This window comes from Ranitomeya variabilis, chromosome 8, assembly GCF_051348905.1.
Source record: "Ranitomeya variabilis isolate aRanVar5 chromosome 8, aRanVar5.hap1, whole genome shotgun sequence".
NCBI classification, from domain to species: Eukaryota; Metazoa; Chordata; class Amphibia; order Anura; family Dendrobatidae; genus Ranitomeya; species Ranitomeya variabilis.
This window is the reverse complement of record NC_135239.1, coordinates 215,210,163-215,227,159: the sequence shown is the minus strand read 5'-3', so window position 1 is coordinate 215,227,159 and position 16,997 is coordinate 215,210,163. Positions and strand designations below refer to the sequence as shown.

At 46.3% G+C, this 16,997-nt stretch overlaps 1 protein-coding gene across 2 annotated transcripts in view; it reads left to right on the top strand.

Moving 5' to 3' along the window:
* LOC143787854 (inter-alpha-trypsin inhibitor heavy chain H3-like) overlaps positions 1 to 16,398 on the top strand; it is a 31,715-nt gene extending 15,317 nt beyond the window's left edge. Inside the window, exons 14-24 of one of the 2 annotated variants that reach the window (XM_077276962.1) lie at positions 3,256 to 3,273; positions 5,950 to 5,982; positions 8,518 to 8,538; positions 11,192 to 11,212; positions 11,311 to 11,328; positions 11,508 to 11,549; positions 11,696 to 11,812; positions 11,901 to 12,069; positions 13,844 to 13,989; positions 15,167 to 15,242; positions 15,348 to 16,398. In XM_077276962.1, the coding sequence (XP_077133077.1) occupies positions 3,256 to 3,273; positions 5,950 to 5,982; positions 8,518 to 8,538; positions 11,192 to 11,212; positions 11,311 to 11,328; positions 11,508 to 11,549; positions 11,696 to 11,812; positions 11,901 to 12,069; positions 13,844 to 13,989; positions 15,167 to 15,242; positions 15,348 to 15,480 (794 nt within the window). In that variant the 3' untranslated portion in view covers positions 15,481 to 16,398. The remainder of the gene's footprint in view (positions 1 to 3,255; positions 3,274 to 5,949; positions 5,983 to 8,517; positions 8,539 to 11,191; positions 11,213 to 11,310; positions 11,329 to 11,507; positions 11,550 to 11,695; positions 11,813 to 11,900; positions 12,070 to 13,843; positions 13,990 to 15,166; positions 15,243 to 15,347) is intronic. The other variant, XM_077276963.1, reaches the window with a different exon arrangement.
* Positions 16,399 to 16,997: the final 599 nt, after the last annotated feature.

Genomic DNA, 16,997 nt, shown 5'->3' with positions numbered 1-16,997 from the left:
TGCAGCCACCACTAGGGGGAGCTCCCTGTATACAGAGATACATGATAAGATCCTGTCTGCAATCACCACTAGGGGGAGCTCCCTGTGTACAGAGACACATGATAAGATCCTGTCTGCAGCCACCACTAGGGGGAGCTCCCTGTATACAGAGATACATGATAAGATCCTGTCTGCAGCCACCACTAGGGGGAGCTCCCTGTATACAGAGATACATGATAAGATCCTGTCTGCAGCCACCACTAGGGGGAGCTCCCTGTATACAGAGATACATGATAAGATCCTGTCTGCAGCCACCACTAGGGGGAGCTCCCTGTATACAGAGATACATGATAAGATCCTGTCTGCAGTCACCACTAGGAGGAGCTCCCTGTATACAGAGATACATAATAAGATCCTGTCTGCAGCCACCACTAGGGGGAGCTCCCTGTATACAGAGATACATGATAAGATCCTGTTTGCAGCCACCACTAGGGGGAGCTCCCTGTATACAGAGATACATGATAAGATCCTGTCTGCAGCCACCACTAGGGGGAGATCCCTGTATACAGAGATACATGATAAGATCCTGTCTGCAGTCTCCTTTAGGGGGAGCTCCCTGTATACAGAGATACGTGATAAGATCCTGTCTGCAGCCACCACTAGGGGGAGCTCCCTGTATACAGAGATACATGATAAGAGTCTGTCTGCAGCCACCACTAGGGGGAGCTCCCTGTATACAGAGATACATGATAAGATCCTGTCTGCAGTCAGCACTAGGGGGAGCTCCCTGTATACAGAGATACATGATAAGAGTCTGTCTGCAGCCACCACTAGGGGGAGCTCCCTGTATACAGAGATACATGATAAGATCCTGTCTGCAGTCACCACTAGGGGTAGCTCCCTGTATACAGAGATACATGATAAGATCCTGTCTGCAGTCACCACTAGGGGTAGCTCCCTGTATACAGAGATACATGATAAGATCCTGTCTGCAGCCACCACTAGGGGGAGCTCCCTGTATACAGAGATACATGATAAGATCCTGTCTGCAGCCACCACTAGGGGGAGCTCCCTGTATACACAGATACATGATAAGATCCTGTCTGCAGTCACCACTAGGGGGAGCTCCCTGTATACAGAGATACATGATAAGATCCTGTCTGCAGTCACCACTAGGGGGAGCTCCCTGTATACAGAGATACATGATAAGATCCTGTCTGCAGCCACCACTAGGGGGAGCTCCCTGTATACAGAGATACATGATAAGATCCTGTCTGCAGCCACCACTAGGGGGAGCTCCCTGTATACACAGATACATGATAAGATCCTGTCTGCAGCCACCACTAGGGGGAGCTCCCTGTATACAGAGATACATGATAAGATCCTGTCTGCAGTCACCACTAGGGGGAGCTCCCTGTATACAGAGAAACATGATGAGATCCTGTCTGCAGTCACCACTAGGGGGAGCTCCCTGTATACAGAGATACATGATAAGATCCTGTCTGCAGCCACCACTAGGGGGAGCTCCCTGTATACAGAGATACATGATAAGATCCAGTCTGCAGCCACCACTAGGGGGAGCTCCCTGTATACAGAGATACATGATAAGATCCTGTCTGCAGCCACCACTAGGGGGAGCTCCCTGTATACAGAGATACATGATGAGATCCTGTCTGCAGCCACCACTAGGGGGAGCTCCCTGTATACACAGATACATGATAAGATCCTGTCTGCAGCCACCACTAGGGGGAGCTCCCTGTATACAGAAATACATGATAAGATTCTGTCTGCAGCCACCACTAGGGGGAGCTCCCTGTATATAGAGATACATGATGAGATCCTGTCTGCAGTCACCACTAGGGGGAGCTCCCTGTATACAGAGATACATGATAAGATCCTGTCTGCAGCCACCACTAGGGGGAGCTCCCTGTATAGAGAGATACATGATAAGATCCTGTCAGCAGCCACCACTAGGGGGAGCTCCCTGTATACAGAGATACATGATGAGATCCTGTCTGCAGCCACCACTAGGGGGAGCTCCCTGTATACAGAGATACATGATAAGATCCTGTCAGCAGCCACCACTAGGGGGAGCTCCCTGTATACAGAGATACATGATAAGATCCTGTCAGCAGCCACCACTAGGGGGAGCTCCCTGTATACAGAGATACATGATGAGATCCTGTCTGCAGTCACCACTAGGGGGAGCTCCCTGTATACAGAGATACATGATAAGATCCTGTCTGCAGCCACCACTAGGGGGAGCTCCCTGTATACAGAGATACATGATGAGATCCTGTCTGCAGTCACCACTAGGGGGAGCTCCCTGTATACAGAGATACATGATAAGATCCTGTCTGCAGCCACCACTAGGGGGAGCTCCCTGTATACAGAGATACATGATAAGATCCTGTCTGCAGCCACCACTAGGGGGAGCTCCCTGTATACAGAGATACATGATAAGATCCTGTCAGCAGCCACCACTAGGGGGAGCTCCCTGTATACAGAGATACATGATAAGATCCTGTCAGCAGCCACCACTAGGGGGAGCTCCCTGTATACAGAGATACATGATAAGATCCTGTCTGCAGTCACCACTAGGGGGAGCTCACTGTATACAGATACATGACGAGATCCTGTCTGCAGCCACCACTAGGGGGAGCTCCCTGTATACAGAGATACATGATGAGATCCTGTCTGCAGCCACCACTAGGGGGAGCTCCCTGTATACAGAGATGCATGATAAGATCCTGTCTGCAGCCACCACTAGGGGGAGCTCCCTGTATACAGAGATACATGATAAGATCCTGTCTGCAGTCACCACTAGGGGGAGCTCCCTGTATACAGAGATATATGATAAGATCCTGTCTGCAGCCACCACTAGAGGGAGCTCCCTGTATACAGAGATATATGATAAGATCCTGTCAGCAGCCACCACTAGGGGGAGCTCCCTGTATACAGAGATACATGATAAGATTCTGTCTGCAGCCACCACTAGGGGAGGCTCCCTGTATACAGAGATACATAAGATCCTGTCTGCAGCCACCACTAGGGGGAGCTCCCTGTATACAGAGATACATTATAAGATACTGTCAGCAGCCACCACTAGGGGGAGCTCCCTGTATACAGAGATACAGGATAAGATCCTGTCTGCAGCCACCACTAGAGCTTCCAACATAGTGGAGCCTGTTGCTCTTTCTTGCCTTTACCTCTGTATACAGAGTATAATGTGCCCGGTCACTATCTCCTGCTCATGGTTTGTGTTTTGTCTTTCAGGACTGGATGTGGCTGATTGTACGTTTGATGCTTCTCCATCACTTTTGTCGTACCTGTGATGATTGTCCGCGTCTCTGGCTTGTGCCTCAGTTCACACCAGATCAGCCACATTGAATGGCAGGGGATTGGGTTGCAGGACCAAACATACAACCTCTGTCTGGGCTGCAGGGCTCGGCTTCATCTCATCATTCTGGTTTTCTCTGTATTTCAGCTGCTCCATTCATTCAGTGCTTGAGTATCAGTTCTGTGTCTCCAGCCAGTTTCATTCCTACTTGATGACCTGTGCGTTTCCGCACTCTTTCTCTTCCGGACTCTTTCTCTTCCGAACTCTTTCTCTTCCGGACTCTTTCTCTTCCGGACTCTGGCTCTTCCGGACTCTGGCTCTTCCGGACTCTTTCTCTTCCGGACTTTTTCTCTTCCGGACTCTTTCTCTTCTGGACTCTTTCTCTTCTGCACTTTGTCTCTTCCAGACTCTGTCTCTTCTGCACTTTGTCTCTTCCGGACTCTGTCTCTTCTGCACTTTGTCTCTTCTGCACTTTGTCTCTTCTGCACTTTGTCTCTTCCGGACTCTGTCTCTTCTGGACTCTTTCTCTTCCGGACTTTTTCTCTTCCGGACTCTTTCTCTTCTGGACTCTTTCTCTTCCGGACTTTTTCTCTTCCAGACTCTGTCTCTTCTGCACTTTGTCTCTTCCGGACTCTGTCTCTTCTGCACTTTGTCTCTTCTGCACTTTGTCTCTTCTGCACTTTGTCTCTTCCAGACTCTGTCTCTTCTGGACTCTTTCTCTTCCGGACTTTTTCTCTTCCGGACTCTTTCTCTTCTGGACTCTTTCTCTTCCGGACTTTTTCTCTTCCAGACTCTGTCTCTTCTGCACTTTGTCTCTTCCGGATTCTTTCTCTTCCGGATTCTTTCTCTTCCGGACGCTTTCTCTTCCGGACGCTTTCTCTTCCGGACGCTTTCTCTACCGGACGCTTTCTCTTCTGGACTCTTTCTCTTCTGTACTTTGTCTCTTCCAGACTCTGTCTCTTCTGCACTTTGTCTCTTCCGCACTCTCTCTCTTCCGGATTCTTTCTCTTCCGTACTCTTGTCTCTTCCGCACTCTCTCTCTTCCGGATTCTTTCTCTTCCGGACTCTTTCTCTTCTGTACTTTGTCTCTTCCAGACTCTGTCTCTTCTGCACTTTGTCTCTTCCGCACTCTCTCTCTTCCGGACTCTTTCTCTTCCGTACTCTGTCTCTTCCGCACTCTCTCTCTTCCGGATTCTTTCTCTTCCGGATTCTTTCTCTTCCGGACTCTTTCTCTTCCGTACTCTGTCTCTTCTGCACTTTGTCTCTTCCGGATTCTTTCTCTTCCGGACTCTGTCTCTTCCGGACTCTGTCTCTTCCGGACTCTGTCTCTTCCCCACTTAGTCTCTTTCCCAGCCATTTCGATCTCGTTTCTGATCTCCTGCATTTGTTCTCCTTTGAATAATACTTCTGAAACTTGTAGTACTTCTTTACTGGCTCTCACCTCTGCAACAAGGGCCACAAACCGTGCGTTACATGATATTATTATTTATTTATGTAGCACCATTGATTCCATGGTTTGTACATGAGAAGGGGTTACATACAAGTTACAGATATCACTTAGAGTAAACAAAACTAACAATTACAGACTGATACAGAGGGGCGAGGACCCTGCCCTTGCGGGCTTACATTCTACAGGATGGTGGGGAAGAGACAGTAGGTCGAGGGTTGCAGTAGCTCCGATGGTGTTGAGGTGGCCGTGTGGTCATTACAGGCTGTAAGCTTTCTTGAAGAGATGGGTTTTCAGGTTTCTTTTGAAGGATCCAAATGTGGTGAATAACCGGATGTGTTGGGGCACAGAATTGCAGATGATGGGGATATTCGGGAGAAGTCTTGGAGGCGATTGAGTGAGAAGCGAATAAGTGTGGAGGAGAGGAGATGATTAGGGCATGCACAAGCATTTTGGTAGAGTGAGGGTTGAGGAAAGGACAGTTTCTGGAGATATTTTTGAGCTGGAGGCGACAGGAGGTGGCGAGAGCTTGGATGTGCGGTTTGAAGGACAGGGCAGAATCCAGGGTTACTCCGAGGCAGCGGATTTTGGGGAAAGTGTGATTTCATTTATTTTGATAGATAGATCAGGTAGGGAAGATATGCGAGATGGAGGAAAGATAATGAGTTCAGATTTGTCCACATTGAGCTTGAGGAAGCGAGAGGAGAAGGAGGATATGGCTGATAGACACTCCGGGATTCTGGAGAGCAGAGAGGTGACGTCTGGGCCAGAGAGGTAGATCTGAGTGTCATCAGCATAGAGGTGGTACTGGAAGCCATAGGACCTTATGAGTTGTCCCAGGCCAAGTGTGTAGATTGAGAAGAGTAAGGGTCCTAGAACAGAGCCTTGGGGGGACTCCAACAGAGAGAGGGCGAGATGAGGAGGTAGTGTGGGAGTGGGAGACGCTGAATGTGCGGTTGGAAAGGTACGAGGAGATCCAGGATAGGACGAGGTGTATGACACCAAAGGAGGAGAGGATCTGTAGTAGGAGGCAGTGGTCAACTGTGTCGAAGGCAGAGGACAGGTCTAGGAGGAGGAGTATAGAGAACTGTCTGTTAGCTTTGGCTGTAAGTAGGTCGTTAGTAAGATATAACAAATTGTTAATGGATGCGAAGATTTAGCAAATTTGCTTTCCTTCCCTCAGATGCCCTGTATGACGATGATGCCCCCCATTATGGTAAGTGATGATAGTTATATCCGGTGACTGCTTATAGCACAATAATGAGACAGTAACACAGTGGGCATCACAAGGGAAATAGGACAGGATCAGTGGGCATGAGTGCAGCAGGATCAGTGGGAATGAAGGAGCAGGATCAGTGGGAATGAAGGAGCAGGATCAGTGGGCATGAGTGGAGCAGGATCAGTGGGAATGAAGGAGCAGGATCAGTGGGAATGAAGGAGCAGGATCAGTGGGCATGAGTGCAGCAGGATCAGTAGGAATGAAGGAGCAGGATCAGTGGGCATGAGTGGAGCAGGATCAGTGGGAATGAAGGAGCAGGATCAGTGGGAATGAAGGAGCAGGATCAGTGGGCATGAGTGGAGCAGGATCCGTGGTCAGATCACAAACGTTCAGATGTTTTACCAATGTGTTGTATATAGTTATTAGTAAGACACTGTCCTGCTCCTCTCCTACCAGCAGATTGTGGTTCCTCCTCTCCTCCTATAGGGTCTCTGCTCACAACCCTCCTCAGTCACCACAGACAGAAGACCGGGAGGAGGGGAGAGGAGGGAGATGCGGCTGCAGCTTCATTCTATGTGAGAGACTTCATGCAGTTAGAGGGAAAGCAGCAGATGGAGGAGGAAGAGCACAACAATGGGGTCACACCAGGAGGAGCCCACCCTCTATGGCAGGCAGCGCTTCTCTGCTGAGTGTTGGGGGAAAGTTACAATTCGGAGCAGTCATTTCCCATCTTACATTTCCCGCGGTCGGAGTCAGTCAGTGGCCATTATTTTTTCTTTGTCTTTATTTTTTTTTATATAGCACTAACATATTCCGCAGCGCTTTACAGTTTGCACACATTATCATCGCTGTCCCTGATGGGGCTCACAATCTACATTCCCTATCAGTATGTGTAACGGGGTCTACTGTGCTGGAGTACCTCTTTCAGTACCACCCCGTGTTTCAGGAGGTCCACTCTGCTTTGGCTGGAGTCTGAATGAAGGACACTGGCTGGAATTCCTTGGTTACATGGGCGCATATAAAAGATCACTGCTTCTCCACGTATTTCCAGTGTGACAACACTTTAAGGTACCGTCACACTAGGCGAGGTTGCAGCGATATCGCCAGCGATCCTTGACGTTGCAGCGTCCTGCATAGCGATATCGCTATGTTTGGCACGCAGCAGCGATCTGGATCCTGCTGGGATATCGCTGGTTGCAGGGAGAGTGGACGAACTTTCTTTCGTCGCAACTCTCCCGCTGACACCGCTGGATCGCCGTGTGTGACGCCGATCCAGCGATGTCTTCACTGGTATCCATGGTAAACATCGGGTTACTAAGCGCAGGGCCGCGCTTAGTAACCCGATATTTACCATGGATACCATGGTAAAAGTAAAAAAAAAAAAACACTACATACTCACCGTCTGTTGTCCGTCACGTCCCCTGGAGCTTGCCGTACTGACTGTCTCAGCGCCGTCCGGCCGTAAAGCAGAGCCCAGCGGTGAACCTGCAGTAACAGCGGTTCACCGCTGGGCACCGCTGTTACGGCCGGCCGGCGCTGAGACACAGTCAGTGCGGCAAGCGCCGAGGGACATGAAGGACGACAGAAGGTGCGTATGTAGTGTTTTTTTTTTTTTTACATGGGGACTTCGGCATCGCTGAAGACAGTTTCAGCGATGCCGAAGTCGCTTGGTCGCTGGAGAGAGCTGTCTGTGTGACAGCTCCCCAGCGACCACACAGCAACTTACCAGCGATCACGTCGCTGGTCGCGATCGCTGGTAAGTTGCTTAGTGTAACGGCACCTTAATTCACAGCACACAGAATATATAACACAGATACAGAGGGCAGGCCAATAGAACAGCAGCAGGCCAGACATACATTACAATAGCAGCAGGGGGCCGGAGCCTGCCGATATTTACTGTGGGAATTACAAAGGTGGGGGAGGTCAGAAGGGGGATATCTTGTCCCCTCTGCCCAGGGGTGCAGCCTGTGGGCTGATGCATTAGGGACCTGCCTCTCACATGGAAACTATAATACATACATATAACTGCACAACATAATCTGGGTGCTGAGGGGTTCAGTAACAGTTTGTCTTTGGAAATGTGGGAGGAAACCGGAGTTCCCTGAGGAAACCCACGCAAACACAGAGAGAACATACAAACTCCTTGCAGATGTTGTCCAAGGTGGGATTAGAACCCAGGACCTCAGCACTGCAAGGCTGCAGTGCTATCCACTGAGCCACCGGCCATTACTATCCAATCACATAAAGACACAATGGGGGCAGACATTCCCTCAGACTCGTGCTACTGCTGAGCAGGGGCGGGGCTTTGGGTGTGGCAGGGGCGGGGTTGGGGGTGTGGCAGGGGCGGGTCTGTGGGTGTGGCAGGGGCGGGGCCTTCGGCGGAGCACAGGTGATAGTGATGTATGGCGGAATATGATACATTTCATTGTATTTTTATGGTCTTTGTGGAGCAGCTCCCAGTGCAGCAGTGCGCAGACAGTGCTGAGCCGGCGATGTCAGCTCTGTATCTAACCCTGTGTTATTTCTTTTCAGAACAGGAGCTGCACTATTACGGTGAGATCTGGAGCTTCGTATTCTCCTTTTTTATATAATGTAAATAATCCCGCACCCACGTGTCCCGTAAAGCCTGAATCACCCGCCGGCGCCATCATCACTGCCACCAACATTAAGGGCCTGATTAATTTTTGCGTCTTTTTCGCCTGTTTTTGGTGTTTTTCGCTCTTTTTTCATTTATGTCTATTTCTTCCTTTGCTCTTTTCTCGGTTTCCTATGTGCTCAACGGCATTTTTTCCCTTTATTTTCACCATTTTGGGCGGCGTTTAGATTTTCTAGATGTTTTCACCTAATTCATCAATTGCATCGTTTTAGAAAGTCACAAAGTGTGCTGCGAATGTTCTCCAGACCCGCGTCGCCCGGAGCGCTGTTATGTGCGCCAGATATGTGGGAATCATTTTTGCACCATTTTATAAAACGTGACTTTGTGCTGAAAGCGCACAAAAAAGGTGAAAAATCAAGAGCATCTTTACTTTTCACAAATTTCATAAATCACCATTTTTTAAGAACTTGGCGCAAGAAATATCAACAAATAATATAACACAAAAACATATAGTGCTCAGATAACAGCACCATACACTGCAATATAGTGTCCGAGCCCATGTTATACCACTATATAGTGTCCGAGCCCATGTTATACCACTATATAGTGTCCGAGCCCATGTTATACCACTATATAGTGTTTGGGCCCATACTATACTGCCATAGAGTGTCCGATCCCATGTTATACTGCCATATAGTGTCCGAGCCCATGTTATACCACTATATAGTGTCCGAGCCCATGTTATACCACTATATAGTGTCCGAGCCCATGTTATACCACTATATAGTGTTTGGGCCCATACTATACTGCCATATGGTGTCCGGGGCAATATTATACTGCCATATAGTGTTGAAGCCCATGTCATACTGTTATATAGTCTCCGGGCCCATGTTATACCGCTATATAGTGTTTGGGCCCATGTTATACTACCATATAGTCTCCGGGCCCATGTTATACCGCTATATAGTGTCCGATCCCATGATATACTGCCATATAGTGTCCGGGCCCATGTTATACCGCTATATAGTGTTTGGGCCCATGTTATACCACTATATAGTGTCCGAGCCCATGTTATACCACTATATAGTGTTTGGGCCCATACTATACTGCCATAGAGTGTCCGATCCCATGTTATACTGCCATATAGTGTCCGAGCCCATGTTATACCACTATATAGTGTCCGAGCCCATGTTATACCACTATATAGTGTCCGAGCCCATGTTATACCACTATATAGTGTTTGGGCCCATACTATACTGCCATATGGTGTCCGGGGCAATATTATACTGCCATATAGTGTTGAAGCCCATGTCATACTGTTATATAGTCTCCGGGCCCATGTTATACCGCTATATAGTGTTTGGGCCCATGTTATACTACCATATAGTCTCCGGGCCCATGTTATACCGCTATATAGTGTCCGATCCCATGATATACTGCCATATAGTGTCCGGGCCCATGTTATACCGCTATATAGTGTTTGGGCCCATGTTATACCACTATATAGTGTCCGAGCCCATGTTATACCACTATATAGTGTTTGGGCCCATACTATACTGCCATAGAGTGTCCGATCCCATGTTATACTGCCATATAGTGTCCGAGCCCATGTTATACCACTATATAGTGTCCGAGCCCATGTTATACCACTATATAGTGTCCGAGCCCATGTTATACCACTATATAGTGTTTGGGCCCATACTATACTGCCATATGGTGTCCGGGGCAATATTATACTGCCATATAGTGTTGAAGCCCATGTCATACTGTTATATAGTCTCCGGGCCCATGTTATACCGCTATATAGTGTTTGGGCCCATGTTATACTACCATATAGTCTCCGGGCCCATGTTATACCGCTATATAGTGTCCGATCCCATGATATACTGCCATATAGTGTCCGGGCCCATGTTATACCGCTATATAGTGTTTGGGCCCATGTTATACTGCCATATAGTGTCCGAGCCCATGTTATACCCCTATATAGTGTTTGATCCCATGTTATACTGCCATATAGTGTCTGGGCCCATGTTATACCGCTATATAGTGTTTGGGCCCATGTTATACTGCCATATAGTGTCCGAGCCCATGTTATAGCCCTATATAGTGTCCGATCCTATGTTATACTGCCATATAGTGTCCGGGCCCATGTTATACCGCTATATAGTGTTTGGGCCCATGTTATACTGCCATATAGTGTCCGAGCCCATGTTATAGCCCTATATAGTGTCCGATCCTATGTTATACTGCCATATAGTGTCCGGGCCCATGTTATACCGCTATATAGTGTTTGGGCCCCTACTATACCACCATATGGTGTCCAGGGCCATATTATACTGCTATATAGTGTTTGTACCCATGTTATACTACCATATAGTGTCCGGGCCCATGTTATACCGCTATATAGTGTTTGGGCCCATACTATACCACCATATGGTGTTCAGGGCCATATTATACAGCCATATAGTGTTGAAGCCCATGTCATACTGTTATATAGTCTCCGGGCCCATGTTACATTGCCATATATCCAGATTTCTCCAGATGAAATGTCTGATTCTCCTTTAGAAAGTGTTTCTGTGTGATTCTGTGTCTTTCTTTCTCTCCCTATAGGACACCACGACATGGCGGAAGGTAGGTACTCCCCTCTCCCCTAATATTCTCCTGTGAATTAGTTTTTTTTAAAGATTTGCACAAATTTGTATCTAATTTACAATTTATGTCTTTTTCAGATTTAGACCAGGACCGCGGTGCGTACCCTTTACGGTCCCCTTATATAATTGTTACTTTGTAACCGTGTCCGATGTTGGGCACCAATGTAGCCCCAGAACTGAGGGTGGGAGAACACCTAGCGTAGGGAGGAGGGCTCTGCAGTTTTGTGCGGAGCGTGGCTGAAGTCGCTGCCATCTTCTCTCTTCTCGATATCTAGGTCTCTCCAGGATGACGATGGTGACACACGCAGCGCCGACACGTAAGTTGTTTCTGTTGGGGAAGTTGTCCTACGATGTAGATTATGGGACCCCTGCCGTTCGCTGACCCTCGGGCCCTAAACACAAACTGTATGAAGTAGGAGCCAACCATCACCCCTCTCCCCATTTCGCAATTTTTTTTTTTCAGCATCGTGTGAGACGTTCCACGTGATAATAGGAAATCCGGATGAATCGGACAGAGTCTGCGCCAGGATCACGGAGGCGGACGGTGCTGCTGTCAGCTTATATCACGATGGACGGGCCGGTAGGTGACATCTATGTGTTTAAAGGGCGTCCCCCAATCATCCCCGGTGTCAGCAATCCTTGAAAGCAGCGCGACATTCTCTCCCCAGGTGTCACAGTGAACGGAAAACTGAGCGAAGACGGCGGCAGCTTTGTAAGATTTGGTCTGCAGAACAAGAACTTGCATCTGAAGATCGACGTGAATGCGAATAATATCACCGTAATCCGAGAGGAACACGTCGCTCTCTACGACTGGACAGCGGCCATCGAAAGTCCGGGGTCAGTGAGGCTTCTATATAAGCCCTGATACAATGTAACCTCATGGATCAGTGCTGGGTCACATCCGCTTTTGGGATCTGATGAGGCTCGTTACTTCATTATTATTCATTCATAATCAATATCTGAAAGATTAGTCATTGCTGTTTGCTTTCACCATTCATTCATTCATTCATTCATTCATTCATTCATTCATTCATTCATTTGTATTATTTGCTCATTCCTGTACATTTCTGCACTTGCATCTATTCGCTGTTTCCTTTTTTTAATTATTGTCTGGTGTATTTTTCTCAGACAATCCTCCTTGCACTCATTCGTTTTCTCGTTCATTTCTCATTCATTTATTTCAGTGTTTATTCTTCATTCGTTTTTCATTCTCCTTCATTCAATCATTATTTACATTTGCACTTTGTTTCATTATTTGTTTGTTTTTTTTATTTAGTTATTTCTCCTTCATTAATTTCTTCACTCCTTTATTTATATTATTTGTTCCTCCTTCTACTTTAAAGTGAGAAGCTACAATAAGAAACGGCCCCGAGAAAGTAACACTGCACAAATGAGACACAACAAAATCTGTGATACTTATCAGACATACTAGAAACATGATTAAAAGAGGCTAAAAATGTCATTAGGTGATGGAGACGTAGAGGCGACATCTCCAGATATATGAAAAGTGATGAAGACGTGGAGACGTGCGTCGGGGTTGGCGCCATCTCAGAGGTTAAGCTCAGTTTTTTGTTAGGGTTTCTATGATATATTTGACCGTAGTGAGGATTTCTTGTCAGGTTGCATTTAGAAACTTCCATTAATTGCAATGTTTAATCTATATTCAGGAGCTACTTTTCCCATTTTGTTGTGGTCATGTGACTGTAGACTCTGGGCCTCTTCTTTCTGCATTTCTTGCTTGTTATTTTGCACTTTTTGCAGTTTCACTGCCCCCTTGTGTCCATTTATAATACTTTCATCTTGGTAATTTTTTCTTTTTTACCATTTGACTGTTATGTATCCATTCTCTGATGTTTTTCTTTTACCAGATATTTATATCATATTATCACTGTGATTTTTTCATTTTTGCTCCTACATCTGATGTTTTCCCTCCGGTGATGTCGCCTCTTCTCCCCTATCGTGTGATCCCATTTCTAACCTTTGGCGCCAGATAATATGTAGCACAGACTTTCTTATGTCTCTTATTTGTGCAGCGTTACTTCCTCGGCCTCGTATCTTATTGTATCTTCTCAGTTTATGTCGTAGACGCACAGTCAGGTCCCCAGAAGTATCATCTATTGCTGATCACTCACTTTCATGCCTTCTATGATTTCGCATCTTTTGGGATCTCATCCTTCTAGATCAGGACATGTACCATTTCATTCATGTTTTTGTATTTTTTCATTACTTTCCAAATAAGTTATTTGTTATTTGCTCATTCACCTACATTTACTCCTTTCATCTGCGCTTTCTGATTATTGATATTATTTGTTCATTCTTCTATATTGGTTCTCATGCTTTATATGTATTTGTTTTTATCCGTTTATTCAGTTCTTTATTTTTCACATACAATCATTCCTGCATTCATTTATTTTTTCATGTCTTTGTTTTTTCCTTCCTTTTTCCTTCATCTTTATGTCGTTACTTGCAATTTTTCCGGAGTTCATGTATTTGCTCCTTCATCTTCATTCATGTGTTTGTTCACTACATGATTTGTATTCATTCATCTTCATTCACATCTGCACATTTCTCCCGGTTTCCTGTGATTTCTGCCTGAGACTTTGTTTTGTAGATTTCTGAAATTAAATAGTAAACAAATTACTTTCCCTCTCGACATCGGAGCCAATTTGACCATCATGCCGAGCGGACACTCGCTGCACCAGTCCTTTTATGTGGACGGCAGATACTCGGCGGTGAATAGCACCATCGGGGTAATCGGTAGGTCGTGACAACAGAACATTGGCGAAAAATGGTAACAGATGGATTAAGGAAGCATGGAGGAGGCAGAAGAGACAGGAGAGGAAAGGAGAGGAATGGGGGGAATAAAAGAGGAGAGGAAAGGACAGAGCCAAAGGGAGAAGAGAGGAATGGAGGATCTAAAAGGGAAAGGAGAGGAATGGGGGGGAAATAAAAGAGAAGAGGAATATGGGAAATAAAAGAGAAGGAGAGGAATATGGTTAATAAAAGGGAAGGAGAGGAATATGGTTAATAAAAGGGAAGGAGAGGAATGGGGGGGAAATAAAAGGGAAGGAGAGGAATATGGGAAATAAAAGGGAAGGAGAGGAGAGGAATGGAGGGAATAAAAGAGGAGAGGAAAGGGGGGAAATAAAAGAGGAGCGGAAAGGACAGAGCCAAAGGGAGAAGAGAGGAATATGGGAAATAAAAGGGAAGGAGAAGAATATGGGAAATAAAAGAGAAGGTGAGGAATGGGGGGAAATAAAAGAGAATGAGAGGAGAGAAATGGGGGAAATAAAAGAGAAGGAGAGGAATGGGGGAATAAAAGAAAGAGAGGAATGGGGGAATAAAAGAGGAGAGGAATGGGGGGAAATAAAAGAGAATGAGAGGAGAGAAATGGGGGAAATAAAAGAGAAGGAGAGGAATGGGGGAATAAAAGAAGGAGAGGAGAGAAATGGGGGAATAAAAGGAGAGGAGAGAAATGGGGGAATAAAAGAAGGAGAGGAGAGGAATGGGGGGGATAAAAGAGGAGAGGAATATAAGAAATAAAAGAAGGAGAAGAATATGGGAAATAAAAGAGAAGGTGAGGAATGGGGGAATAAAAGAAGGAGAGGAGAGGAATTAGAGGTAAAGGGGTAGAGGGGAAGGGATAGGTGAGCAGAATGGCAGGGACATGGGAACAGGGACCTGGGACTGAGTGGATGGCAGAGAGGTTTGGCAAAGACTAAATGGAGATTAGAAATGAGGCAGCAAAATTCATAGTGAGGAGGAAAGGGGAAGAGTGAAATAAGTAATAAAAGAGGAGCGGACGAATGTGGGAGCAAGCGTGGAGTGAAGCAGTGAGTAACACAGGGAGGAGAAGGTTTTGGTACATATGAGGGCGGAGGACCCCCTTAATGACATTGGACAGATTCACTTTGTTTCATCTCTTGAATTTCAGGTCAGATTGTTAGCAGCGACGTCCGATTATCCGCAGATTCTCTCCACGTTGGTGCGAAGGTCGTCCCCGTTCACAGGTAGAACATTATTATATCCAGGCGGCACCTCTGTTCTTCCCCCCCGACCTGCAGAGACCTCGGAGGAAACCAGCGGCCACATAACTGTTTATTTTCTACTTCTAGGACCCCAGATTGTGATTTCGGCCCACACGGGGAGCAGCGCCGGGGCCACTGTCAGCACGTCCGCCTCAGCCCAGACAGCCCCCTCCGGGGAGCCGGATACATTGTATCAGACGTCTTCGCAATCCCACAGTAATGAGGATAATAGACATGTGATAACACAAAGTGGCAAATAATCTGTGACCGGATATTAAACCGTTTCCCGCATCCTCTGTCATCATCATCATTGTAGGGGATGAGGCTCAGCGAACCTGGGACTGCACTGATACATTGTAACGTGCTGCCGATGTGATCACAGAAGACTCGATACATTGTAACAATCTCTCAGCAGCGAGAAGCTTTAAACAGGAATATTCTCATTCACTGACAGCAAATTCTAAATATTGTAAAGGAGAGAAATGCAAAACTGTATTATAAATAGATAAAATACTGGAACCCGAGTCCCAGAATGATTTATAAAACTTTTTGTGGCTCGACCTCACACCAGCGAGACCCCTAGAGTCCCACGGATCGGTTCTGCCTGTCTCCTGCTTCATGAAGTGAATGGCAGAGCTGCAGTGAAGACTGACACCTCTATAGATAGTGCAGTGTGAGCAAGGAGCAAGAGACATATAGAAAGCTGGGTGACAACTCTGTAGGAGGTGTCATGTCGTCACCGATGGTTGTCAGAGTCCTGCCGCCTGGTCACATGACCTCATTATCTCTCCTACATTTATTAGTGAAAGTTCCAAAACCTAAAAGAATAAAAGCAAAAGGCAACAAAGAAATATTAGTAAATACTAGTTGGCCCATGCAAAATATTCGCACATTGGTTGTCGGGGGCGCAGACAATGTCAGGAAAATCAAGCTGGTCAAATGTTAATGTATTTAATGAGATGATGAACATAGAGAGGTATTTATATATGTAGATTGGTAATACAATAAATTGGTTTGATAAGTAGAGGCCAAAAAAATGTTTTGAGGTTGTGGTGCCACCTGCAGGTTATTGGTTTTTTCTGCAGGTTTCTGAAAATGAATGTTTAAACTGTATTTATTGATCAAATGGTGAATTTGTGGTTTGTTTGTGTCTTTTCTTGCTGAAGGGGGCAAGTTTACCTTTCCAATGTTGTATTATTTGTGTGTGTGAGGTAAAGTAATCACCGAAAAAGCAGTGCATGTTTACAAATGTGTTTGCATCTGTGAGTCACCTGCAGTGAAGTGTGCAATCCTCCAATGTGCCTGAAATAGGCTGGGCAAGCACTTTGGCAAGCTGGAAAGCCTCCAAGGCAAATGCCACATGCAGGTCATTTGACCTTTGAAATAGTGGATCATTTGTGTGTGTCGGTGGAGTATAAACAGAGCAAGTGTGCAGTTGAATAGGCAGTGCATGTTTACAAATGTGTTTGCATAAGTGACTCACCTGCAGTGAAGTGTGCAATCCTCCAATGTGCCTGAAATCGGCTGGGCAAGGAGTTCAGCAAGGTGGAAGGCCTGAAGGCAAATGTTAGGATTTGTTTGTGATGTCTGTAAGCAGCTTTGTGGTAGTGTGGTGCCACCTGCAGGTCATTTTTCCTTGCTGCAGGTTTTTGAAAATTAATGTTTAAACTGTATTTTGTGAGCACATCGTGAATGTGTGGTTTATTTGGCTATTTTCTTGCTGAAGGGGGCAAGTTT